The 27,819-nt window shown below is 40.5% G+C and overlaps 2 protein-coding genes and 1 long non-coding RNA gene across 3 annotated transcripts in view; all 3 read right to left on the bottom strand.

Annotated features, from left to right (window-relative positions):
* The window catches only part of msrab (methionine sulfoxide reductase Ab), a 57,137-nt gene extending 55,677 nt beyond the window's left edge, over positions 1–1,460 (bottom strand). The window contains exon 1 of the mRNA XM_088353962.1: positions 1,141–1,460. Coding sequence (XP_088210088.1) covers positions 1,141–1,221 — 81 coding nt within the window. The 5' untranslated portion in view covers positions 1,222–1,460. The remainder of the gene's footprint in view (positions 1–1,140) is intronic.
* Positions 1,461–3,202: 1,742 nt separating this feature from the next.
* Positions 3,203–11,844, bottom strand: LOC148352030 (uncharacterized). The gene is made up of 3 exons (XR_015852825.1): positions 11,375–11,844; positions 9,508–9,630; positions 3,203–3,381 (listed from the first exon to the last, which is right to left on the bottom strand). It is a non-coding gene; the product is annotated as an uncharacterized LOC148352030 (long non-coding RNA).
* A 1,220-nt stretch (positions 11,845–13,064) lies between these two features.
* ythdf2 (YTH N6-methyladenosine RNA binding protein F2) lies at positions 13,065–26,390 on the bottom strand. The gene is made up of 5 exons (XM_088353961.1): positions 25,961–26,390; positions 23,701–23,780; positions 21,034–22,722; positions 15,801–15,863; positions 13,065–14,039 (listed from the first exon to the last, which is right to left on the bottom strand). Exons 1-5 carry the CDS (start codon positions 26,007–26,009, stop codon positions 14,016–14,018), a joined length of 1,905 nt encoding a protein of 634 aa, XP_088210087.1. The 5' UTR covers positions 26,010–26,390; the 3' UTR covers positions 13,065–14,015.
* Between the last annotated feature and the right edge of the window lie 1,429 nt (positions 26,391–27,819).

Here is a 27,819-nt window from a genome sequence, read left to right as displayed (position 1 = left end):
CCGCTACATACATGCAAAGGACAAGACAGTATTACCCCCCATTTTCCCTCCACCAAAACCACGGCATCCTTAACTCCCCCCACCCAACCCATTTTTTTCCCTGTGTAATCCCTGCCAGCTGGCCTGGTTGGTTAATCCCTCTGCACTGATCAGATAGGCCACGCATCCAGTACGGGACAGGAGAAGATAGGGGCGGGACGCTCCTTGCCTTGTCTATGTGTGTGTTGATGAAGTGGGGGCGAGCGAGGGGGGGGCGGCAACCAGAAAGCATAAATTGCAGCCCGTGCCTTCGCTTCGGCGCAGTGTGAATGTGTGAGAGCGAGTCGCTTCTTCGTCCTTCCCTCCTCCTCCTCCATCCCTTTATCTCCTCTTCCCTTGGATGCTCTTACATATATACCTTCTCGGCTTGTATATATGTAACCTTTTGGGCTTTTTCTCCCTTTTCCCGAATGGATTTCGCCTCCAGAACGGTATATATACATTTATATGTATATATCGATTTTTTTTAACCCACCCTACCTATTTATTTGATGATTTTTCCACCCTTTTTGACTGCATGCCTCCCATCCCAGCATCATCCTCCCCCGCCCCCAGCTTTTATTGAGGACCACGGGATGCGGAATCGGGGGGACCACGGATGCGAGAGGAAATACCGCAGCATCCTCTCCGCTGCTCGTCTGGGATATGACAACAAGTGCATTGGGTTTATTTTCCTAGGTAAAAAAAATGATTCGTTGTTGAGAGAAAAAGAAAAAAAAAGTTGTAAAGTTCCTGGGGCTGGTGTTCGTGTTTAGAATGTTTATTTTGAGAGCGGGGTGGGAGGTGGGAGATAACGCGGATTTAGAGATTGTAACGATGCGACGCTTAAAGCTGTTAAGCGGTGAGGGTTGGTGGGGGGGGTTGTGTTGGCGTTGTGTGCAGGAATGGAAGAAGGTGGCTTGCTATATCTTGCATGGATGCATGCGTCTATTGTCCTTTATTTAAGTCATACTCTATGTACCCCCCTCGTCGCCGTCAACAATGTTACCAGTATTTCGGTATCGGTTTGAGCTCTTTGTGTTCACAGTGGACCTTGATTTAATTTCAATACAATTAAGGCACGCGGTGAATGCCAAGAGAGAAGCCACATTCTCCGCTCACCTGAAAGTCACGTACGTCCGAGGCGAAGATGCTGAATTCGGGGCCAAAACGACAGAGGGGCGGGATGCGGAGGGCCCGCATGGAGGGACGGCGGGGCCACTTTGAAGGGACGCCAGATTCCGCTTGACCTGTGGTGACGACGCAAGGTTAAAAAGTGACGCGAGGGGTCGGGATAGCAAACGACGACGTTAATTGTTAAAATTGCATTAAAAAAACCCACAATTAGGTTGTAGTTATCATGAAATGCTAAAAATACATGTAGTGTTTTAGTTTAAAATAAACACGCGCCCAAACTACCCAAAAAAATTACAATTACATTGGATCGGTTTTTAAATTATTTAAAGCTTTTAAAATAAATTTAAAACATGCTTTTTTTGACTTTTTTGTGTCTCTGCCGGTGTCATTTAAACCCAAATCGCTAATGGTTTATTGTTAAAAAAAAGACATTTCATGCACAACATTCTTGTTGGTTTGCTATTTACTGCTACAAAGTGAAGTATTTAAAACAAGAAGTGGTTTGAACCTAAACAAATCATCTGTTTTATATCTATATATGGGAAAAATAATATTATATATGGGGAAAATCTTAAAAAACAACCATATTCTTCAGCTAAAAAATATTTGACGAATAAACCATTTTTTAAAAAATTCCAAAATAAATTGACCTGTATGTTTCACTGTCATTACATTACAAATTGGTGACAGTTACAAAATAAAGACATTACAAGTACCAATCTACTGGTGGTTTAATTGTTAATGCCCTGAAGTAAAGTATTTAGGACACAATGTACATTACCAGAAAATGTAGTTAAAGATGACAGAAAACGCTTAAAACAACATAAAGTATTTTTTTTAAAGGAAGAAATGAAATGAAAAACATTACAAATGTACCGGATATTTTCTTTGTTTTATTGGGCTTACAAAATGAATTAAAAAATTGATTTAATTGTGGATTGTTTTTAAGTGTATGCACTGCTGTGATTTTGTTCCAGATTGCTTGTTTGTTGTAAAAAAGTAAATAAAAGATTTAGTGCACCAAGTTTTTGTCTGTTTTATTTTTCCAATGTTAACCCGAAAAAATGTCATAAACATTGAAAGAACCCAAAACAAAAATGTATGTATTTTTCTAAGACAAGAAATATAAAAAACATTGAATCCCCAAAGAAAAGAATTTTTTGACAAAAATGCCTGATTATTTTTATATTTTTCAAGCTTTTAAAAAGAATAAAATCATGATTTTTATTGGTTTTGTTTTGTGTTGATGGCTTGTTGTAAAAAAAATCAAAAAAATAAAGACATCTTATGCACCAAATTTATGCTCTCGTTTTTACAACGCCCCAAAGTAATTAAGACACAATGTACCTTAAAAAAATAAAATAAAATGTTAAAAATCTGGTATAAGTAAAATGTAAAACAAAATACATGTAGTTTTTAAAGTCAAGTCATGTTATGTTATCTGTGATGCCCTTATTCACAAGACGTCTCAAAGGCCTGTACAGACGACATACTATTATTACACCATCCCCTGATCTAAAACCTACATGAGGGCAAGGGAAAGCTCAAAAACCTCAACATGAGGAAAATGAAGAAACCTTGAAAGGTAATGGAGAAATAAAAAATACATACATATATTTTTCCAATACTTTTTATGTATGTACCACAGCCATTTCATTCTAAACTGCTGATAGTTTGTTGTAAAAAATAAAATTCACTGGTCAAAATGAAGTATTTAGTAGAAAATGTGCATTAAACCCCCCCAAAAGTATGCTATGGATATCAGAAAATGCTTCAAAAATACTGGTACATAAGTTCATTGGAAAAAACATCATAAAGCTAAATATATTTGACTTATATTTCAAACATTTCATGCTACTGAAATCAATTTTTAAAAGCTTTTTTATTTCGATCTTTTTTTGTGTACGTGCGGGTGTCATTTCATCCCAAATTATTTATGGTTTGTTGTACTAGAATATACTTAAAAAATAAAGACATTTAATGCGCCAAACTTGTTTAATGCCCCAAAGCTTTTACACCAGAATGTAAAGGAAAACCAACATCGACCAGATGATGAAGGTGCTGTATAAAACTCTACATAACCATGGAAACCAGTAGAGTTTCATGCGGGTAGGCAAACCCCTTCCCCAAAAAACCAGCCTGGAGAGGGATGGCCGCCACCAGGCTGTGCTTGCCCAAGACACACCACAGGAAACGGTGCCCCAACGACCCTGATGCTTTAGGGATCTGTGAACAGTGAACATGAAACCTAAATATAATTTATGTTACAAATATCAGTAAACGTGAAACAAAACTATATGTATTTTGTTTAAAAAAATATATGTATAGAAGAACAAAAATGATTTGGGAAAAAACAAAATACCCCCATTTTTAATATATTTTAAACTTACAAATATGTTCTTATTAGAAGTATGATGAGAACTGTATGTACCAGTCATACTGACTTGCTGATTGTTATAACTATAAATAAACAAACTATATATATATATATTATTATTATTTTTTTTAAAGTATGCTAAACCTAAAAAAATTAATCAGAAAATGCAAATATTGGTGTATTTTTTAAGCTGAAATACATATATTATTTTATTATATCCCATAACTTTAAAATATTTGATAAATAGGTCTGATTATGTATTTTTATATATTTAAAATTTAGCAAAACAAAAGTTATTGTCATGATTACTGATGTGACTCAGCTGTGTCCGCTCATTTGGCGCCAACCGCCGCAGGTTCGGATTGGCTCCCTGTCATTATTTGAACCCAGTCCTGTCAGTCCCCTGTTCTCAGTCCGTCTACGAACCTCACGTTTTTGCTCCTGTCCGTCTCCGTCTACGACTCGTTTTGATCCTGACCACGTCTGTTCTCCCGTCCTGGCTTACGACCTCTTTTGTCCCCGACTACTCACCCGTTTTGGCTTACGACTCGTTTCCGACCCCGACCGCGCCTTGCTCTGCCTGTCCCGGCTATCGACCAGTTTTTCCGTTCCTGACACCACCATCGCTCGCTACGGAAGATCCACTTCTGTGTTCGGATCACAATCAGAGTACGAGAGCGACTTGCTTCCCGCGTCCAGCGAACACTGGATCATGGGCGCAGCCCTTTCTCTTTCCTTTAATAAAACTTGAGGTAAACGCTACGCAATTGGGTCCTGTTTCCGTTCTGGTCTTGACAGTATTAGTTATGTAGAAGTTTTGTAGTATTTATACACTGGTATTTTTTTCACATTTTTTATTGTAGTTTTTGTACTATTTCTGGGGTAATATTTCTATATTGGTTTTTTGGAATATAGTTTTACTGTGGTAGTATTTTTAGAGTAAATATAAGTGTTTGTTTTTTTTTTAATCAAAATTATATAAAATGTCCCTGATTTAACCACTATACTGTATTTGAGTTTTGAAGTCATTTTGTAGTATTTCTATAGTAGTATTTTTGTTGTAGACACACAAAAGGACAATGGGGATGAATTTGGCACCCCAAAAATATGTTTTTTAAAAGTAGCACTTTTTTTACTATTCATTATTACTTATTATTCATTATTATTACTATTATCATTAATGCTTTTACTGTTATTATTATTGGTACTATTGTCAGTACCAGTTTTGTTTGGAGGGCCTGATTCAAAAGTCTGCCGGTCCACGTTGGCCCACGGGCTGTAGTTTGCCAACCCCTGCATCAGACAATACAATGGTGTCTAGTGGTCAAATTACATAATGTACCTTTAAAGGATTCAAGAAGAAACCCATGGTAGAACCTGAGTGTTGTTTCACCAATTTCATTCCCTTGCCTAACAAAACTTGAACGAAAGTTTGATCAAACCAACCAAGGCTGATTTTACTCAGAAAAAAAATACATTTTTGTAGCACATGGTGCCGTTAAATCACGTCGAGCACAAAAGGGTTGAGCGGCACGTGCTGCGGCACCCCGGTCTTTATGTGTGGATTTCCTTTTGAGACGTGCACAATGAGCGCGTGGCGAGGTCATCAACTGCGTTGATTTTCCCTTTCTTTTTTTTTCCAGGCCGCCATCTTGCTCGCCGTCTGCACATTATGCGCGTCGGCTCTATAGGATGGGGGCGCACCCGAACGCACCCCCTTCTGCAGAAATAAAGAGCGGGGGGATGTCAGGCAGCAGGTGACCCCATATATTAATATATACACACCCCCTCAACCAGCACCATATATCATTGTGACACCCAATTGTAATTATTATTTTTAAAGAGCATCCGCATGTATAATGCAACCAAATATATTCAAGTATTATTTCTATCATTTACCTAAAAAAAAAAATCAAGTTCGCAATGTAGTTTTATGTGTATTTTTTTTTTTAAACTTTTTTATAATAATAAGACTGTCAGAACCAGAACAGGAGGACGACCCAGATGCGTAACATTTCTCACACAAGCTTTATTTTACGGGAATGTGGCAGTCATGCACGTTAACACAAACGCCAGTGATTCGGCGATCGCTGGGCGGAAGTAGAAAGGCAGAAGTCTGGCGTGGAACAACAGGAAGCCAGAGGCCGACGAGATCGATAGCAGTTACACGAGCGGATACCAGATATATGGGGTCGATACCGGACAGGACGGGACAGACAGGATTGATATCAGATACAGGAGACTGGGGACAGATATCAGGCAGGACGAGACGGATGGGATCGATACCAGACACTGGAGACTGGAGTTCATTATCAAACAGGACGAGAAAGACGGGGACGATGCCCGATACTGTAGATTGTAGCAAGGTATCAGACAGGACGAGACAGACGGGATCGATACCAGACACTGGAGACCGATATCAAACAGGACGAAATAGATGAGAACGATACCCGAGACTGGAGATTGCTGCAAGGTATCAGACAGGACGAGACAGACGGGATCGACACCAGACACTAGAGACCGATATCAAACAGGACGAGATAGACAGGAACAATACCAGACAGGATACACAAGCAGGATAACGGACAGAGTCAAAACACACATCTTGCGGGTGAAAAGGTTCGTTGACGGACTGACAAAGGGTGAGTGAGAGCACTGAGCTTAAATAGGAGGGAAGCCAATCAGTCAACAAGCCGCAGCTGGCGCAAAACGGGCAATGGGCAACCGTGACAAAGACGCAAAATTGTCTGATATGGCAAATATTTGGTATTTATACACTTTTTTTAATGACCATCAACAATATCACATAATTCTGTTTATTTTAACAGAATTTTACACGACGAAAATTCTAAAAAAACAAAACTCAGAGTCTTTGCTAATAAAGCTTGTACAATACCATGGGCAAGCTCTCCAGTGCCTTGGGGTTCATTACGGACAGGGTTGGGTAGGGTTACTTTAACTGGATTACTTTCAATTACTTTTGGATGACTCCAATCCCAAATATGCCAATAAAAGACAAAATAAACTAAATATGAATAAAATGACTAAATTTTGTGCAGGCTTGGGGAGTAACGGAATACATGGAACGGCAAAAAATGATGTTGGCAAGCTGTTTGGATTTATTTGCATTTTGTCTCTGTCGCATTTTATGTTAGTTTTGCCTGAGATCAAAGAGATCAAAGCTAGGAGAGAAAGCTTACCAGGTGTTGTGAGTCATCATTTTATTCATATTTAGTTTATTTTGTCTTTTATTAGCATATTTGGTATTGGATTAATCCAAAAGTAATTGAAAGTAATCAAGTTAGAGTAACCCTACCCAACCCTGATTACCGAACTACTACTTCCACAGAAAATAAAAATATATTCAAAGATAAATAAAAGCTTACAATCTTGTAGTGACAGCTAAGATTTCTCACTCACTTTTGGGAGAGGTAGAGAGGAGGCACAACGAAGTTGTGCTGATACTTCTACAGAAAAACTTTGTATATTCTAATGAGGAACTTAATGCTTAGAATCTTTCTGACAAGTGGTGACACCTATGATGCCTCGCACACATTATACAGAGGTAGTGTGGTTACACAACCAAGTTGTGCTGCTCCTTCTATAGAAAACCAAAATAAATAAATTTTATTTTTATGGAATTAGTAGCACAACTTGGTCGTGTCTCCTCTATTCGTCTTCATAGGTGTCACGCTATAACATTCAAATATTTGAAGCATTTATGTTCCTTAATTAGAATTGATTTTGAGTTCTAACAGAAATAGTAAGCACATCTTGGTTGTGTCTCCTCCTCAAATCTTCATGGATGCCATGCTTTAATATTCAATCAGCCGACACAACTTGTTACAAACATTTGAAGCACTTATTTACTCTTTAGAATTGTTTGTGAGTTTCAACAGAAAAGAGTAAGCACATCTTGGTTGTGTCTTTTCCCCACCTCTTGTAAACTGCAGTCCTTTGAGACTTTTTGTGATTAAGGGCTATACAATTAAATGCGACTTGATTTGACTTCTTAGACGCCACGCAAGCATCCAACACTAAACGCTAGAAAGATTCTTAGCATTTATCTTCCTTATTAGAAATTATTTGGATTTTCCATAGAGGGAGTAGCACAATTTGGTCGTGTCGCCTCTATATCCTTTCTACCTCTTGATAATTTGTCTGAGGCACTAGAGAGTTTGGTCCTAATCTTTAAAGACTGTAGGCATTTATGTTCCCTTTTGAAATGTATTTGGAATTTAAATAAATGTAATAGCACAACTTGGTCATGTCTTCTCTTTACCTTTTCGGAGATGGCACGCTATGATATTCAATCAGCCGATACTACTTGTTAGAAAGATTAAAGGCATTCATGCTATTCATTAGAAGATATTTTCATTTTCTATAGAAGTAGCAGAACGACTTGGTTGTGTCGCCTCTCTACCTCAGGGTAATGTGCGCAAGGCACTGGACTGTTCGAACACAATCAGTAAATATTCAAAGCATTTATGTATTAGAATATAAATTGAGTTTCTAAAAATGTAGTCGCTCAACTTGGTCGTGTCTCCTTAATACTTTTTTATAATGTGTGTGAGGCACTGGAGAGCTTGGCCATAATCAGTAAAAACTAAGCATTTATGGATCTCATTAGAATAAAGTATATTTTGATTTTCTATAGAAGTAGTAGCACCACTTGGTCGTGTCTCCTCTCTACGCCTTTGCGATGTGCGTGAGGCACTGGAGACTTTGGCTATAATCAGTCGCATGCAGGAACTTAAGCTTGTACATTGAGTTTTTTAGGTTTTTGAGGTTGCACTCCCGCAGGTGATGAGCTACAGCCATTATTTGTTTCGATTTTATCGATTAATTATCATTGGAATAAGAAAAACAGTTATTGTGCATCTTTAGTTATTAAATAGTCAAGAAAACACCGAAAAATCCCACCCAAATCAGTTCAAAACACTTACAGGCTCCGCCCTCTTTTAAAGGCTCACACTGAGAGGTAACGTCGGCTGTTGAGACTTATCGATTCTTACCGGAAGAACTGAAGTAAAGCGCATTATCCTGAATATTGCATCAATTCTCCTCATTTTTCTAACGCATGCAGCAGTCAAATCAATCTAATTTAGTCATGTAAATAGAGTTCTGGCCAGGCGGCATGGCAGAGCGTCACTAATGGAAGAAAGAGATGGATGTTTTATGATAATGAAAGCACAATCAAGCACATGCAAAGCACACGCGTGACCTTGCGGGCAGAGAGTGTGCAAACACATACACATGGAGCCCCCTCGAAGACCACCGCCCTCCCCTTCTGGGTAATAACAGGGTGAAAAGAGCTCATCCTAGTATTTTTCTTGTGTGTGCAAATAATATGTCAATGCAAAAACAAACATCGCTGAAAAAACATGTGACGCTAGCTAAGTGCATAAACAGTGTCTATGAAAACAGGTATTGTTGTGATAGTGATCAGAATTTTGGCTCTTTAGAGAACCGGCTCTTTGGGCTTGGCTCACTTTCAGCTCCCAAACGACTCTTCAGATTGTTTTTGTCGCTTTAATCCATAAATGACCAATTATTGTGTAGCATTATAGACCGAATGGCTTAAAAATGGGGGGGGAAATAAAGATAAATAAGGAAAAGGGAAATAAATGAAGAAAAAATAAGATAATGTAAAGGAAAAGAAAGAAAGGCAAAAGCAAACATATTGTAAAAATAAAAAATAAAAGAAAGGGAAAAGGGAGAAAAAGTTAATAAAAAATAAAAAAAGCAAGAAAAAAGAACCACAAATCTAGAAAAAAAAGAATCAAAAGAGGAAAAATAAAAGATAGAAAGGAAAAATGACAGAAAAAAATAAGGTAAATGGTCTGCATTTATATAGTGCTTTCCAAGTCAATGAAGACCTAACAAAGCGCTTTACAATGTGCTTCACACTTACCCATCCACACACACGCACACACTCACACACCATTAGGGAGTCAGCCATGCAAGGCGTCTACCTGCTTATTGGGGGCATTAGGGATTCAGTGTCTTGCCCAAGGACACTTCGACATATAACTCGAAGGAGCCGGAAATCGAACCTGCGACCTCTTGATCCCAAGACTGGCGCTCTACCTCCTGATCTAATGTTAAAAAAAAACAAAGAAAAAGAAGTAAAAAGCTAGAAAAAAAAAAAGAAACATTGGCAACATAAAATGTGGCGGACAACATTTGGCCCATGAGCCGTAAGTTTGACATTAAATCTAGGCATTGGTGGGGACACGGTACATTCTTAAAAGTGACAACATAATATTAGTGGGGACAAAACAAGTATTGTTCTTTATTAGTGGGGACGCGTCCCCTCTGTCCATACCAAAACTATGCCCTTGGCTTTGCCGGGGGTTGCACAGAATTTTCCATTTTTTTCTGACGAAAATGTCAAAAATGAAATCATTACCTGTCCATTAAAACATCCATCCCTTGCTGCATCGCAGTTTACTTATCACAGTTTCGAATTTCATTGTGCAATTTGTTCTGCAGGGCAGCACGGCGGCGCAGTGGTTAGCGCTTGTGCGGCACAGTTCATGTCATGGGAACCTGTCGTGGGTTCAAATCCAGCTCCAGACTTCCTGTGCGGAGTTTGTATGTTCTCCCCGTGCCTGCGTGGGTTTCCTCCGGGCACTCCGGTTTCCTCCCACGTTCCAAAAACATGCATTTCAGGTGAATTGGCCGGTCCAAATTGTCCCTAGGTGTGAATGAGCGAATGAGTTGTCTGTCCCCGTGTGCCCTGCGATTGGCTGGCAACCAGTTCAGGGTGTCCCCTGCCCACTGCCCGGAGATGGCTGGGATGGGCTCCAGACCCCCGCGACCCTAATGAGGATAAGCGGTACGGCTAATGAGATGAGATGAGAATTTGTTCTGCAGTCTGATTGGCTGAACAGAGGAAGATGCTTTCTGTCGCCAACAAACCTGGCCTTCTTCAACCGCTAAACTTGCTTTTGAGCTATACACACATTTTTGGCTCCGTGGCACAATTTCAAAAATGTTTGATAATGAAAAAATTATAGGGTTTCAGTAGGAGAGGACAGGAAGGTGAATACAGTTTTCCATATCGTCCACATGATGGCAGCAAAGTGTCAAGTGGATTGTTTCTTAAAATTCCCAGTGTGTAATATTTGACCACTAGATGGCTCCGTTTTGTCTGGTCACTGCCACAGAGCACAGCGTGGTGGCGGGATGCTGGACAAACATGCCAGCGACCTAAGAGTGCATTCCACTGGGTAAAAGAAATACAAATTTCTCAAACTATTATTTTTCTATACAAATTAACATTGGCATAATTGATTAAGTATTTTAGCCTAATATTCAAATCAATGTTGTTTGTGTTTATTTCCTTAATACTACACTGTCCCTTTAATCACTGTTCCCCTGCGCTATTGGTCAACAATAAAATGTTAGTTTGTAGCAAGGTTGTGATATCGTGTACCTGGAAGTAACCTGTCCCTTTAATCCATACAGTTGTGCAATAAAACAGCAAGATTATTTTCAAAATTACAAATTGACAATGCAGAAATTATTTGTAAAAAATGTTCATAATGTACAATGCTTTTGTTGAGCTTGTAAATTGGATTTGCTCGATTGATAAATAAAATACGAATAAATCTATAAATCAATCTATTTCGCGGGTTTTGACTATCACAGGACATTTTTGGAATGCAAACCCCGCGAAAAGCTGGAGATTACTGTATTTATATTTAGTTTATTTATTAATTTATTTATTTATTTAAGTATTTCTTATTAAGTGGAGATTATAATCATCTTCGTTGCAGTTATCTTCCAACTAATTTTATCAAATAAAATATCCCAAGTACCGCCCACCCCACTCACCAGCCACGCAGGACAACGCGGAGCCAAAATGGCGTCCCTGGAGAGCCCGAGATAAGAGAGATCCCCTCCAGGCATGCGCAAGTCACGTGATTTATACCTCCTGCTCGTTATTATTAACTGAACCGTGCATGGACAAAAATAAATATGATTAATTAAAATAAAAAGAGTTCAAACTCACTCAAACTTGTGCAAAGACAGCCAAGGAAGTGTGCACCAGCGATAGGATGGCTAATCACCTTCACATTTGAGAATTTAAAGTAAAAAAAAAAAAAGAAATTAAAGGGAAAAAAGCAAACTAGCAAAATTAATTATCAAATGGCAATTATAACTATTTAATTTATATTTTAAAACAATGACAAAGTGGGCACAATAAACTAAATGTACGTTATTAGTGCCCCTTAACACGTTGGTTAAAATTAAGGAACAGCTTGTAGCTAGTTTACAATAATTGTAACCCGGAAGTAATGTGTTCCAGATTATATTGAACACATCCCTTTTTTGCCCTCGATAGTACAATTTAAATAAACAAACTTTTTAATATTTAGAAAACTAACATGCTAAATTGACCATCATTACACCTTTTCGAGTTAAATTGTCAGTCAATTCATAAGTGTTCCCCATGTTAGTCAAAATAAAGTGGCTAGCCCGTAGCTATCGTGTAATATGGTAGACCCGGAAGTTATGTCTCCGAAATAAAGGCCATATTTCGTATGTCGATTTTTAACCTTTGAAATAATCCCTTAAAGTTGAAACATAACTTGTAAATTTATCGTCTTTCCAACATTTTTAAAATGATTTTTAAAGCTCCAGCGTGTAATATTTGACAATTAGATCGCACTGTTGCGGCCGAAAACCTGTGCCACAGCAAGCCATACATGGCAGCGACCGTAAGTATAGATTGCACTACGTAAAAGAAAAACTAATTTCTCTAATTTCTATCATTGATATGATCATGTATTATTTGCCTAATATTCCTTTTCGTTACCACTACAAGATACTTGATATTACACTGTCCCTTTAATAGTTGTTCCCCTGCGCCGTTGGTCAAAAATAAAATGTCAATTTGTAGCAAACTTACGATATCGTGTACTTTGAAGTTACCACAATGTAGTTTAGAAACTAAAAGGAAAAAAAACATGACCGTCGAAATTGTCATATTACCGCAGTGCCAAACACCAAGTTTACGGCGCCATTCCCTTTTCAATGCATCTTTACAACGGGCTTGCTGATATAAAATAATCCTATACTCTACGCCCCTCTAGCGGTCGCTCAGTAAACTACAATCTAACGTGCAGATGCAAACGGCGAATTGCAGAGAACTTCGAATAAATCCAGTACATAAAACAAGGCAGTACTTGCTCTATAAAACACAACATTTTGAAACCTGCGAACACAAAAAAGAGCCTTTTTGTGGAGCATCTTTATTCTGCCACAAATAAAAGCCAGTAGTTCTTATGACCTTGTTTTTGTGTGGAAACTTCCCCAAGTGCCATTTCGAAAAGGAAATCTTTCTCGTGTAGCTGGGTATTGTCAGAAAATGGAAAGCTGGGAATGTTGTGGCATACGCAAGCAATGTTAATAGAGAAGAAACATGGGCTAAGGTAGTGATGATTCGGGGAGCGTGGACGGGTTTGATATTATGAGAGACATTCTTCAGTGTTATGAGTGAAACAAGGGGAATGCACACCGGTTCTGCTTAATATTTCACATTTATTACTTTGGAACTGAATAATAGAAAGAGCGGGGCGGGGGACAAGGCCACTCGCTGTCGTTAGAAAAAGGGAGAGAAACAAAACATTTAAGCCCGAAAAAGAAAGCAGCCCGAATACGAATTAAACTGGGGGTGGCGGGGATTAACTGATAAAGGCTGTTAGTAAGAAAACGATACTCTGAGCAAAGCTTTCGTTATAGTTTTTTTCCCCCCAGGCCATTTACCTTCCATTTTGTTATCTCCCTTAGCGACATCCAACACAATTTGTCCCGATGCATGCAAGAAATAATACAAATAAAAACAGGAAGGGAAAAAAAAACGGTATGCCACATCCTGGGAAAAAAAGGATATAACTTGTGACATGAAACATGACAAACACTTAAGAATGCCGTATGATGAAAGTTATCCGAGGAGGGGGGGGGGGGGGGGGGGATCGTTGCTGTGCATCTCCGTGGGTCCTGATGATTTGGATTGGAGACGTCCTGCTCGTTTTAGGCAGGTAACTGCTCTTGGATCGTAAAAAAAAAAAAATCAGGTTGTTCATTGACACAAAAAAAAAAGGGAAGAAGCATATGCAGTGGAATGGCAAAACAAGAGTTCACCTATTGATGCTATGCATTAAGTCCTAGGAGTAATAGTTTGTCTTTTATTTGCGTGTGTATTTCTTTTTTTAAACTACGAGTTCCAAGTAAGTCTTTAAAGTCAAAAGAAATCGAGAAAGTCTTCATTCCATTATGGTTTTTCGTCCTCTTAATTCTTTAGCCTTCTTGAGTTTTAGGGTTTCTTAAAGAACGTGTGGCTGTGGTGATGCAATGGCTGGTGGGGGTAGGGGTAGATTGGTGAGGGTGGGGGCGATCAGGTGGGTAGATGGGGGAGCGGCAGGGTTGGGTTTGGGAGGGGGCTTTGCAGTCCTGACAAAAGCGTCGCCTGTTACTTCATCCGTCCCTGGCGATCCTGGAAAGGACACAAACAAAAACATCACAAGTTCAGATGATATCATTGGGAAAGACAAGATGCATCAGATCAAACGCAGTCGACCCCGCCTTAGGACATTTCCCCCACTATACAGCACCAACAACATATTTTTGTATTGCCAGAAATGTATCAAACAAGCTTGTGAAATACGTCTCCAAGATGCCTGTCTGCTATTGGTCAACTGTCAAATAGGATGATGGTATGCTATTGGTTTGTGTCACAGCATCATGTAAATGCAGATATGCCATTGGTTGAACTACTCCAATAATGTCTTTCTCGTTCTCCATTCAGTTCGCAATCTTGTGTATTGAATAAAGACATTACTGTATCTTTATGACTTTTGCTGTGGGCCCCCCTAAGGATTGCATCTATGCTAAAGGGAGAAGCAAAATATGATAACCAAGTAAACAAAGCTTGCGATTATCGATAGATACGAGGAAAGCAAACATAAGCGTGGCGGTAATTAGCGGAAGTTGAGACCATTATTAAAAATACTGAGGAGATTAGAGCAAAAATATATATATATATTAAGGCAGGGGTGGGCAAACCTTTAGAGTCATAGGCCACACATTGGGCTCCAAATATTTGCAGATGGGCTGGGCCAGGAGGAACAAAATTGGTTGATAAAGAATCCAAAAAATGAGGAAAAAAAATGGAGGCTTATCAAAATTTTCTTGTTTGCATTTACATGCAACATATATACAGTATATAGTATTTTTATATTAATAGGAAAATATCCTTTTTGTTCACTCAAAATTCATAATAAACATGTACTTATAATAAATACTTAAAGTTAATAAAGCAATGCACTTAATTTGAACATTGGCATAAAAAAAATTCAAAATGCAATAGGGCGTTAAATTGGATATCTTAAAAAATAAAACAAATACAAGATCAAAAATAGCCAATACTGAAAAATGTAGCCATCTTTTTGAATGCTGACCAAAATAGTTAAACCATTTTTGCTTGGCGGGGCCAGATTAAAACACTTTTGGCCCGCATGTGGGCCTCAGGCCATAGTTTGCCCACCCCTGTTCTAAGGGCATGCCAATCCACGAAATGGTTGAAATTCAGCTTCATTTTTAATCTGCTGACCCAAAATACAAGCAAGCTTATTCTACTTTGAGAAAAGTAGCTGGTTGTGATGACACACCATTCAATTGATCCCTCCTTGTTTAGTAAGTACAAATATTTGTATGATTTATATTTTTAATGAACACAACAGTGAATAATAATAAGAGAACCAGAGAAAAAGGGAATTCATGACGATGGTAGTCGAGGCATTCTTAGCAAATATGAGTATTCAAAACAGTAAAATAATAGCAAATGAAACTCCTCGTACATAGCTCAGCGACAGCCTATCGACTTCAGGGACAAACTGATTTAATGCCACACCCATATGTACATGTTTAAAGATTAAAAAGGCTCATCAGTCTATAGTTAGCTCTATTGTGTTAGCATGTAAATGGCAAAGAAAAGCGTGGAAGTAAAGAGACGTATGGACTTGTGAGAAAATGTCTTGTTGGTAAAAGCTGAGCAGAGCTCCCGTTTTAAAAAAAGCAGCCGCATTGTGCCTAAACTCGCCCCAGAGCAGAAGCTAGCCTCGCACAGCTCGCCTCACCTTAGATGTGACGTCTTAATATTGTTCTTTCAGAAACCTGTTTTTAACATTTTGGTGAAAAAATTGGTGCATCCCTAATTTAAAGTAAAGCTGGCGTAACTGGACCGGTTTGAATTTACCTGCAGCCTGTAATGACTCCTGCTTGGATTGCTGGGATATGGCTCGCTGCCTTGGACCTCCACCTGCAAAGAAATGAATACATCAAAGAAAAGTACGCAACAAAACGCTGATCAGTACTTGACATTTTACATCCATACTTATCTGAAAATAGCTTTGGGTACAAGAATTTGGCTCATTAGACAATTCTAATCGGTGCACTATGAGGTTAAGAATGATACAACTTCCAAAGTGGTTTGATAACAAACTTTAACAGATAATAGACAAAATTGATCCGCCAACAGGGCGGTTGAGTGGTTAGCGCGCCTGCAGCACAGTTCTGAGGTCATGGGATCAAATCTTTCTGTGTGGTGTTTGCATGTTCTCCCCATGGTTGCGTGGGTTTCCTCAGGGCTCTACCGCTTCCTACCACATTCCAAAAACATGCATGTCAGATTAATTGGCCGGTCCAAATTTTCTCTAGGTGTGAATGAGCGTGTGAGTTGTCCATCTCTATGTGCCCTGCGATTGGCTGGCAACCAGTTCAGGGTCTCCCCTGCCTGCTGCCCAGAGAGAGCTGGGATGGGCTCCAGCACCCCCGCGACCCTACTGAGGATAAGCGGAGCAGATAATGGATGGATGGATCATCCAAGAGAAATTATATTAAAAAAGACTTATGTACATAACATTTGTTTCGCCGATGTTGCATCTAGGAGGCTTTCATTGAACATGTATACAATTTTGATTTATTTTGTTTATTAATATCGTAATCCACTTTGTTCAACATAAAAAAAAATCCAATGCATGTCAAAATTGTTTAGTAGCCCTCTTAAGCAGTTTGTTACTGTATTTATCTGAAGTCAGTGTCGGTTTTATATAAATTTCCTTTTGAAGACTTGGAAACAAACATACATAGATACATTAAAAGAAACAAGGCTCCATGCGCATTCCTTTGATTACCCAAAAATAAAAAAAATGTTGCAGGATCCGCGTAAAAAATGTGAGCACAATCGGGAAACTCCGATTCATGTTAAGCAGAGGACAAATGATTACGTTTCTAGACCCGACATGAACAGAGCGTAACATTTGCATAACATCTTGAGGTGAACCAAAAGAATGGAAATAATTTAAAACATGTGCCACCGATTATTAATTATTCGGAAGAAGCGTGCAGCATTTGACGGAAGCTGACACGAGGCATTAGACTTGAGGCAAATACAGCCTGTCAGGCGTTTCTTAATCTGGCCTCTCAAACAGAAATGATAAAAATACAATCATATATGGTGAAAAACAGTGTTACTAATACAAATGTGTTGTTTTGGTGGCACTCTTGTTCATGGCGTCCTTTAGTGTGTCTCACAACCCTTCATCAAAATATATTTTAAACGCAGCATTACTTTGTATTATCCTTGAGGCCAACATCTGTGCGTTAGTCATTCTTTGCAGCCGATAAAGAATACAGACCTTTTGGAAAGTAGTAAGAAGAATGCCTAAACCAGGGGTCAGCAAACGATGGCTTGTTAACCGTCCCACCGACCATAAATGGTGAAAACAAGAATGTTTATAATAGTACATAAAGTATTACAAAGTTTGTTGTTTATGCTAATTTTGTCCCCAATGTATTTCGCGCTTGCCAACCTCATAAAATATTTGTTCATTTGGTATTTTTATATACTTACTATTTCTTATCATGTAGTTGATTTCTCAAGTTATCAAATATCATGCAATAAATAAACTCCTGAGCTAGCGCAAATACCATTTTTGCACAACTTTTTGTTTACAAGGTACCACGATGCACTTTATGACTTATCTATTTATCTGTCGTACTGTCTACACATGTGTCTTATTGTAGTGTGTCCTAGCATAGTGTTTTTTATTTTCTAGACACAGAGGGCTTAGAGAAACGCAATTTCAATTTTCGGTTTTGCTGCAGAATTGACAATAAAGCAGACGTTGACTTTTTCATTGCATATTATAAAATGTTGTGCTTTAAAAAGGGCAAACAAAATCATTTAGTTTAATTCTGGGCATTTCAAAACCAATTTGATGAAATCATCCATCCATTATCTGCACGGCTTATTCTCAGTAGGGTCGCGGCGGTGCTGGAGCCCATCCCAGCAATCTTCGGGCAGTGGGCAGGGGACACCTCGAACTGGTCTCCAGCCAGTTGCAGGGCACACAGGGACAGAAAATACGCTCGCTCATTCACACCTCGGGACAATTCGGACCGGCAGATGAACCTGACATGCATGTTTTTGGATTGTGGGAGGAAACCCACGCAAGCAAAGGGAGAACATGTAAACTCCACACAGGTAGGTTTGATCTCATGACCTCAGAACTGTGCCGCGGACACGCTAACCACTCAGCCGCCGTGCTGCCTTGATGAAATCAATGTTTTTTTAAATAGACAAAAATAAAACAAAAAAAAACTTGATCAGATGTCTGCATGTATAGTTATTCAAGAATGCGTGAGAGAAATTGGTCTATTTTCCTTTTGTATTGCCCAGGTATCAGATTTGCCAAATTTTAGAATCCTACGTGGTCCTCAAGTGAGAAAGTTTGCAAACCCCTGCATTAAACCATAGAAGGGCCACGTAACAGCATAACGGGTAGCACATAAACATGTTTAAAGTGCTAGGTTTGAAACACATTGAGGGTCACAAACGATGCCAGTGTTGCAAATGTCATAGTACCGACGTAAGTACCATACCACTAAGTACCATGGGAGTCGTCAATTAAAAACGTTCCCAAAAGATGGCGTTCACATTTTGTTCACTTACAACAAGCAAATTTTGGACGTTGCTTAAAATTGATGATTACAATTCAGTATTCTTGGCTTGAATTTGTTTCTCAACATGACTTGGTTTGTTTTAGCGGTATAACATCTAAGATGTGATATTTTTTGGTGTGATTCCCAGATTTAAGGTAAAATGATACGATTAGAAATTTAATTAGAAAGAACTGTTCACGGAGAGGCATGAAGGGTTCCCGGAAGAGGTCGACTGATTATAGGCCGGGCCGATTTTCGCCATCGATGTTCGGAGATTTGACAGATATCGGTATCGGCTTTTTTATCAATTTAGTCGGCCGATTAAACATGTTTAGAACTGAGTAAGAGGAGCAGGCGATACCTTTGCTTATTTTCTCACTCACTCGCTCGCTCGCTCCATCCCTGATTTAAATTAAGCTGATGTTGACTGTATTGACATTTTTATTTATCCATCCATTATCTGCACCGCTTTTCCTCAGTAAAGTCGCGGGGGTGCCAGAGCCCATCCCAGTGTATCTTGGGGCTGTGGCCAGGGGGACACACTGTACTAGTCTCCAGCCAGTTGAAGGACACACAGAGACAGACCTAAACACCTAGAGACAATTTGGACCACCCCATAAACCTGACATACATATTTTTTGGAAGGTGGGAGGAAACCGGAGAACCCGGGGTAAACCCACACAAGCACAGGGAGAACAAGCAAACTCTGCACAACAAGGCTGGTAGCGGGATTTTAACCCATGACCTCAGAACTGTGTGGCGGACGCCCTAACCACTCACCTGCCCTGCCGCACCATTTTATTTATGTATGGTAAAACGTTTCAGGGAAATATTCAAATTTTCATGTACGTTCATACAGATTCCTGCTAAGCCTTATTCCATTTCCTGTACTGTTAGTTTTTTGTTGAAGTGAAAGATTAGTCATGTTAGTTGTGTTGAAATTTGAATTTATTCACTGCAAAATGTCTCTTTCAGACAGCTATTAAGTTTTACTTGAATTTTTAAAAAATATTCTTGGTTTCTTTTTGCATTATTGAAAAATGTTACGCGAATTTTAAAACTTTTACAACAAACAAACATTGGCTCCAAATATCGGTTACTGGCCTCCTCTTGATACTAATAATCGGTAGCGGTATCTGCACAGAAAAACCTAGTTTCGGACGTGTCCTGAATGAGAGCATTGGAATTTCCGAAACTCAAGAAATCAGATATCAGCTTTCAAGTTTAGAGATATATGAGCAGACCAGGCCACCAATGAAAATGTGAAAAAGACACCTCTAATTTCAATAGTTGGCGCCCTATATTATGTCCAATATAGGATGCAGCACTAAAATTATTTAGTTTATGTATTAAACTTTAGTACCCCTATTTGGACATATTGAAGACATTTAAAACCTAGGCATATTTTGAGGCTTTAATAAAAAATGGTATGGGTGAATTTTTGGGACAGTTTTGATAAAACCAAGTGAATAAATAAAATAAAATAAAACTAAAATACCACAACTTTATCACTCCAAACAACTCTTGTAACATTACACCAATTACATACAATCTGATTGTGCAAGCAGCTCTTATGCATGTGCTCCGAAGCTGCCAATGCAGCCTCTTAAAATACTTAGACATAATAATCATTTCTTTAAAACGGTGTAGCCATTTCCAGTCTTCAAATAATTGTTAAAACTCCAAGATGCTATGACGGAGAAGAAAAAGTGCAAACATCATACAGTTTTCTACCAAATACTAAAAAGGTTGCGCCAACTGCATTGCTTTAAAAGACAATACAAAATGATTTAGCAACTTTTGAGTATACTATACACCAAGGGTCATTTATTGTTACCGATAAGCTACTACTTTGGTGGGAAATTCTATAATAACATACCATGTTATTACAATGTTATAATTATGTTTTTACCAGGTTATAATTATAAGGTGTAAGTGTAACAGAGTTGAAATTTGATTGTTTTGAATGTTTTTTAATTCTCACAAAATCTGTGTTTTTGTTGTATTACTGTTAATATTCCGGTACCTCATTCAATTGTAAAGTCATTGGCGTCTGCGACTGTCTTTTTCGTTTGGCAGTTTATGGGCTTCAGCGCTTGCCGTAGCTTCAGCTAAATAGCATCGCACTGAAGATGATTGCAGTTGTGAACAGATGCCCTGACTTTTGTTTTGTTTTGTTTACTGAATGCAGGCAATAAACAGAGTGACTGTGAACCCTTGTGTCGCGCATGATTCAGGGTCGTTACATAAGGTTGAGATAGGCTCCAGTTAAGATTCTGATTTCCTAGAAAATCACAGGGTAGATTTTCAGAACCGGTCCTTGGGCTACTCAGGTGTTCTCAGGGGGCTACCTGGTGACCCCTGCTATACACACACTCACTGTATTCAACCGTTCCAACGTTTTGTTTACTTGTTGCTAGGTAACACACAATAACAGCTGGCTTCAAATGCCCGAGCTGGAGCGGCTTCCCGGGGTAAAACGTTACCTTTTTCACACACTCCTCCTCCTCCTGACGCTTCTCGTAGTGCGAGAAGTCGTCAAAGATGGAGGTGGTGTGTTTGTAGCCGGCGATGATCTTGAGCACCTGCCGGGCTTTTTCAAGCGGCACCTCCTGCGTGTCCCGAGAGTTGGTGACCGGCTTGTTCTCGTTGTTCTCCAAACGGATGTGTCTGAGCTGACTGTTGGGAACATCTTTGACAAAGACCCAGCGCACGTCAAAGCGTCCCTTCCACTTGTCCTGCGACCACACGCCAGCCGACGTGTTGTAGTCCACGGCCGAGCGCATCTCGGCCACGCCGCAGAAATGCCCGCTGCCGTTGACGCTGAACAGGAGGTAGAGCGGCCCTTTGGCGCCCAGCGAGCGATAGGCGGCGTCCAGCCTCTTGTTGCCGTGCTCCGTGCTGCACCAGATGTTGTACTTGATGGAGCGGTGGATGTCGTCCTCAGAGTAGCTCTTGATGATGAACACGCGGCCCTGCTTGGGGTTCCAGTCAAAGTCCTTGGGGTTGTAGTTGTTGACCATGCGCAACTTCTCCAAGACCGGGTGGGGCTCCGACGACACCCCAGGGACCATTCCCACCCCGGAGGAGGTGGGGGGCGACTGGCCTGCGCCGGTCCCCTCCCCGAATCCGTTGGCCCGGTTCCGCGGGGGAACCCAGCGAGTGGGCTGTGTGGCTTGCTGCTGTTGACTGGGCGGAGGGGGACCTTGGGAAAGCGGTTGTTGGGGCATCGGAGCCATGCCGGGATGCTGCCCGCCAGGCGGGAGCTGATGCTGGCCCATTTGGGAAACGGAGGGCGCTAACTGTCCATTGCTGAGGGGCATCTGGGGGTTCCCTGTTGCTGTAATTCCAGGTTGGGGGGACGCCTGATTGAGTTGCTGGCCATTGCTAGGGATGGGTGACACCTGCTGAGGCGTGACAGCTTTGGGCACGTTGCCCTTGTTGTCCCACGTGCCGATGTCCATGTTGTGTTTGATAGGCGGTGGTGGCAAATTAGCCCCCATGCCAGGCTTAGTTTTCAGCTTGGGCTGGGGCTTGGCTGGCTTGCTGGCTATATCCGCCCAGGACGCCGGTTTTACGGGCGTAATGGAGGCTGGGGGCATACTAGAGGGTCCTACAGAAGACACGGGACCCAGTGGTCCCCCACCTGGTAAGCCAGATCCGACCACCTTGGGAGCCATGTCCGCGTTGGCCCCAGGTGATGCGCCTCCGATCTTTAGGCCGGCCATTCCCTGGTCCAAGCTGTTCATACCGGGCGCCTTGTTGAGGGGCTCATTAGCAGCAGGCGTGAATGGGGACTGTCCGTCAATCATGGCCCCTCCAAGGGAGCTGGGAGCATAAGCGTAGCTGCTGCTGTAGCCGGAGCTCTGCGGCGTTCCAGACTGTCCCTGAGAGCTGCTGTTCCCCCATGCCGAGAAGTCGATGCCGCTGGGGAAGAAGTTGAAGCCGTGCTGGCCCAAAAAAGGGTTGCTCCCCAAGGGGCCCGGTTGCCCGAACATGGCGTCCGGGAGGTAGTGGGGCTCCCCATTGCTTAGCTGTCCGTAGGAGGCCAGGTAAGGCATCGGAGGGTCCCCGCCCGTGGACCATGCTGCCTCATTGAGGGAGTAGGAAAATCCTATGGAGGGGCTGTAATAGCTGGGCATGTAGGAGTCTGACATGGCCGTATAGGCATTGCTCTAAAAGGAGAAACAAACGGCTTTTGAGACACAACCAAATTCCATTTAATTTGATCAGCATCGTTGTTAATACTTTCTGCAAAAATCACATGGATCCATTACGTTTCAATGATAAATATTTCCCAACTCTAGCGAGTAGTACAAAAAAAGTCAAATTGAAACATTAAATTTAAGTATTTGGAATGACAAACAAAAAAGTCACCAACCCTTCAGTTATTTCCAAAAACATTGACATGTTCCCGTCCCACTTCATTTACCTTACAGAGTCAACACAGCCCAGAAGGTCAACAGCTACTCTCTGCCCAGTCTAGACAACATTATTAAGGACTCCTCTCACGCGAAGAACGACCTATTGAACCTGTTCCTTAAAACAAAGACTAAAAGGCTCAGAGGCAGTTACTGTCTATTAATTTCGCCATAAGTGTAGTTTTAAAAAGTCCACATTAGCTCAAAAAACTATGGAAAAGAAATAAACTCAAAAATGTGGATTTCTTGCTTTGATTCAACAGTGCTTCTCGTATTTGTGCACATTCGCCACCAGAGGCACTATAATAAAGATAAAATACGCCTCTACTACTTTGTCCGTGATGACTTGCGACAAACATGTTGGTCTGGGGATGGATGGGCGCCACCAGGCTGTACTTGCCAAAGACACACCAGAGGAAATGTTACCCCTACAACCCTAGTGGTTAAGGGATCCAACCAACCAACCATGTTAGGATTGATCGGACAGAATCTTGATAGGGATTTATCTTGTTTAGGTTAACAGAAAAGTCAAATTCTGTTTCGCAATCACTTCCACGGGAAATGGTTAATTGGCTTCAAGCAAACCCTTGGAATCTATTCAGTTTAGGTCTCGAGAAAATAAGTTTTCCAAAAAATCTGTTATATTTGATTTTATGTGTCTGCTACGCAAGTTGGAATTCAGTAGCTTCCAACGTTAACCAAAATGAAATTCTCATGAGTGAAAAGGCTCACCTGTCTGCCCTGAGTGTTCAGATAAGGCTCAAATTCATCATCGTTCAAGGAATCCTTTTGGGTCACAGCTCCGTTTTGCACTGAAAACAAGACAGATACAAATCAACAGTTGAGCACTCGTTCAATACTACAATTAGCAATGAATTAGCATCCAGACTCTGGAATTAGTGCCAATACACTGAAAGAATATTTTTTGTTTGATACTATTAATTTGAAGACATTCAAATGCTATCAAAGGCCTTTGACTACATTTCCTTTAATACTTTTAAAGGAATACTTTTATACTTTTAGCTACACTATACCTTGTCATAAGTCAAAGCAGCGATAATACGAAATAATTCATACAGAAATAGCTAAACAAATCGGGACAAGCTAGAATACTTGTGTAACCAGTCTCAATTAAATGCACCTCCCTAATTCCAATTTCCCCCCACTTATTGCTTCTGTATTCTAACCATTGAGTATATATGTATGAGTATTTGGCATTCTGGGTTCTTGGGTGGGGAAAAAAAGGAGAGCTGTTCTTTTCTTTTAGTACATTGAATGTTTTATACAGCATTAAAGAGTTATAATTCTTGGTATGAAAGTGTATAAAAATAGAAATTCATTTAATAAGCAGTTTTTCGTCAACACTACGATACACAACTTTCATTTAGCATCTTTATACTTGGTTAAAAAAATACTACTGTGCAGTTTTTCATTACTGTCTTTCAGAATCTAGCTGTACAAGAACTGACATTTTGAGCTTTCAGCTTCAAAACCCTCATTTAGAAAACACACATCTGCACAGTTTTGACCCGATGCGTAAAATAGTATATGCTCATAGTTGATTTCTCGACTCTTGCTTCAAAAACATGTTTCTGCTAATATCATTTACAGACTATTTTCTGATGGAACTTACAACTTAGGCCATTTTACAGGAACTACTTTGTAAATATCACCCATCGATCCTAGTATTGTTTCTTTGTATTGTTTTTTTAAACAAATCATTATATGATAATCCCGAAGTGCAACGTCTAGGCTTGTTGTAAACAATTTACACACCGTTGTCATCAATGACAATGAAGGCGATTCTATCGTGTTATTTGGACAAAAGCTCAATCAAAATAATCGGCTATTGCTTTTAGTTTATGCAATGAAAACTTTCACAGAAGCAGAAATTAAAGTGTGCATAAGGCAGCATGTGATCAATAGTTTCCATGATCCTAACATTCATAACCCTGATGATGTCCTGACTCTTCTCGTTAGAACAGAGACAGTATGTGTTTACAATCTGCAGGAATTAGAATGCAAATTGGGCTTCATAAGGTCGACGGTGAATTAAAGCATATTGGAACGTTTTCAGTGATCTGTATAGGTTTTAATGCACCAATGATGGCCTAACACCTCTCAATTAGAATTGCCTTTACAGTCATTGATTACAACACAGTGTATGTTGTTTATGACAAGAGTAGACGTTGCCCTCTAGGATGCACATGCAATTAAACACTTGGTGAAAATTATTAAGAGAGAAAGGTAGTGTTTACAAGATAAAACAAGCTTGTCTATGTAAAATAAATGCATCACAGCTAAATGCAATGATGGACAGAATGCCATTAGGTTCTGCAGGAATTAGAATATGCATGAGGCAGCTTAAGATCAACGTTGATTTGAAGCAGAGCAAATGTATTTTTGCATGTTGGCGGAACATTTCCTGTGATTTGAACGTTTTAGAACCTTGATCGTACACTAACACTTACTTGTATTTCAACGGATAGAAACAGTGGAATGGTGCTTCTAAGTACCTAAACAAACCTGACTGTCTATGTTTTGATAAATCACGACACGCCGTCTCTGTCTGGAAGACGTGTCAATCGAGGTTAAGCTAGCAACCTGCTAGCTGCTATCATGCTGAGCTAAACAAGTGTCACGCACGATTTTACCCACAGAAACTTCACGGAAATAAACACCAGTTATGAGACGGTCCTCGGGACATTTAAATCAGATATTGTGCCCCGGGATTGAAGCTACGCATCGGGAGAGGGGGGCAACTTGCGGGGAAACGTCTCCCCTCGCACACGTGTCATCACGATCGAAACAAGAGACGTGGGGGCAACATGTTGACCGCCTTTCGTGGATCAACTTCCCCACTTTAGGCCTGGCTTGTCCCCCCACGCGAGATTCATAGCGGGTGGGGAGTCGCTTCGAAACGCACGTTCACCTCCAAGTGGCGAGAAGTAATCGCGGAGATGTACGGAAGGAGGGTGGGGGTTGATCTTACCTTTATTTGCTTGGCCTTTCGGTCTCTGGATTGGGTCCAGGTGATTCATGAAGGTTTGATTTATGAGAAAAGAGGAAGGGGAAAAAATTCGATGAAGAGGTTGTAGATCGGGCTGCCAGTTCCGTTTAGCAGGTGGTCAAGGCCTACTCGCTGCACTCCTTTTTTTTTGACTCCCGATGCTAAGCTAAGCTAGCTAGCGCGATGCTGACAATTCGCTTCAGAAAAGACCGCTCTTTACCTGCTCGAGGAGGCTGGCGGCTGACATGTTTTTTTTATTGTTCCCCTCAGCACAATGGCCGAATAAAGTTCAATTTGTACAATTTTGCGTGTGAATGGTTGAGCCTCGCGCCCCCGTCTCCCTCTAACACAATGGCGGGCTGCACTTTGCTTGACAGACTTCTCAACATGGCTGACGTTTAGGAGCGACGGATGAGCGCTCCCTGCTGGCGCGGGGGAGCTAATGCACAGGTTTGTCATAGCGCCGTGAGTGTCCAGTTTTCAGAAAGCAGGGCCAGATTTGGGAAGATGAAAATGCGTACCTGTCTACCTGTACGTTTTTGCCGTGCAGAGTACGTTTATTATGCATTTTAAGACGTGTGCGACGTACAAGGAAATCTGTACGGAAAAACGCAAATTTATCAATGATGGGTACCATCCGGTATACACCGACTATCTCGAAACGGCAAATCAATCAAGTCAAACGAGTTCGCCGCGGTATCCTCTATCTCGGTATGTTTTTTTTTTCCGTTGCAAACGAAGCGAGCGGTTTGATGCTACAGTGCGCATGCATCTGCCGCCTCGGATTTCATGTGGTAGTTGTGTCGTGAAAGGAAGTCCGTCTCTTTTTAGAGAACCGGCTTTTTCGGCTCAACTCATCAAAGAGAGCCGGCTCTCAAACGGCTCACTTGCTTTGATGCATTATATTACGAATCATTATTGTTGTTCCTTCGTGGGTTCAAATCCATTCCCGGCCTTACTGTGCGGAGTTTGTATGTTCTCCCCGTGCTTGCGTGGGTTTCCTCCCACATTGCACATTCCAAAGACATACATTTCAGGTGAATCGGCCGGTCCAAATTGTCCCTAGGTGTGACTGAGCGAGTGAGTTGTCTGTCCCTGTGTGCAATGCGACTGGCTGGCGACCAGTTCAGGGTGTCCCCTGCCCAATGCCCGATGATTGCTGGGACGGGCTCCAGCACCCCCGCGACCCTACTGAGAATTAGCGGTGCAGCTGATGAGATGAGATTATTGTTGTATAAAGAAAAAGGAAGTATAAAAGGAGAAAATGAAAAAAGACAGGTTTGTGGTTATCCCTTTAATCAGTATATTACCAACAATAATTTAATGCAGAAAATGAATTCATAATTTCAATAAGAAAATTCTACTTGATTATATTTGCATGTATTTTTTCCTTCTACAGTGAACGTCCCAGCTACTTAATTTTTGAACTTTTTATATAATAAACCTCATTCATGTCGAGCAACTCAGTATCTAACAAAAAATGTTAATCAACAATATATATGATATAACGAAACACATATACAATATAACATGTTAAACTACATAATTAAACACGTTTGACAAAAAAAGATGGTGTAAGATTATTTTGTATTTTGTAAGGGAAAATACAACGCTTTGTAAGGGCATGGAGCCCTGGAGGTTGACAGGTATGAAAATGTGAGAGGAGCGATTATTCAGCCTAGCATTCTTTGAACAGTCTTTAATAAATTCACCCCCCTGAAAAGGTTGGCAGTGCTTGGCAATCAACGACGTGACCTCGTAGCTCACCTTTGTAGCATTTTCATTTGACTTGCGGGGTCTAGTGAAAAAGCGCTCCCGTGCTTTTGAAACAGCTTCCAGTT

The sequence above is a fragment of the Urocampus carinirostris genome, chromosome 15 (assembly GCF_059441175.1).
Source record: "Urocampus carinirostris isolate Australia breed hairy pipefish chromosome 15, RoL_Ucar_1.0, whole genome shotgun sequence".
Taxonomy (NCBI): Eukaryota; Metazoa; Chordata; class Actinopteri; order Syngnathiformes; family Syngnathidae; genus Urocampus; species Urocampus carinirostris.
This window is presented reverse-complemented; position numbering and strand designations above follow the sequence as displayed.

Coding starts and splice junctions, on each gene's coding strand:
- ythdf2 (XM_088353961.1), bottom strand. CDS start 26,009: ATGAATCACCTGGACCCAATCCAGAGACCGAAAGGCCAAGCAAATAAA. Junction 23,781..25,960: donor GAAAGGCCAAGCAAATAAAG/GTAAGATCAACC, acceptor TCTTGTTTTCAG/TGCAAAACGGAGCTGTGACC. Junction 22,723..23,700: donor TGAACACTCAGGGCAGACAG/GTGAGCCTTTTC, acceptor TTCTCCTTTTAG/AGCAATGCCTATACGGCCAT.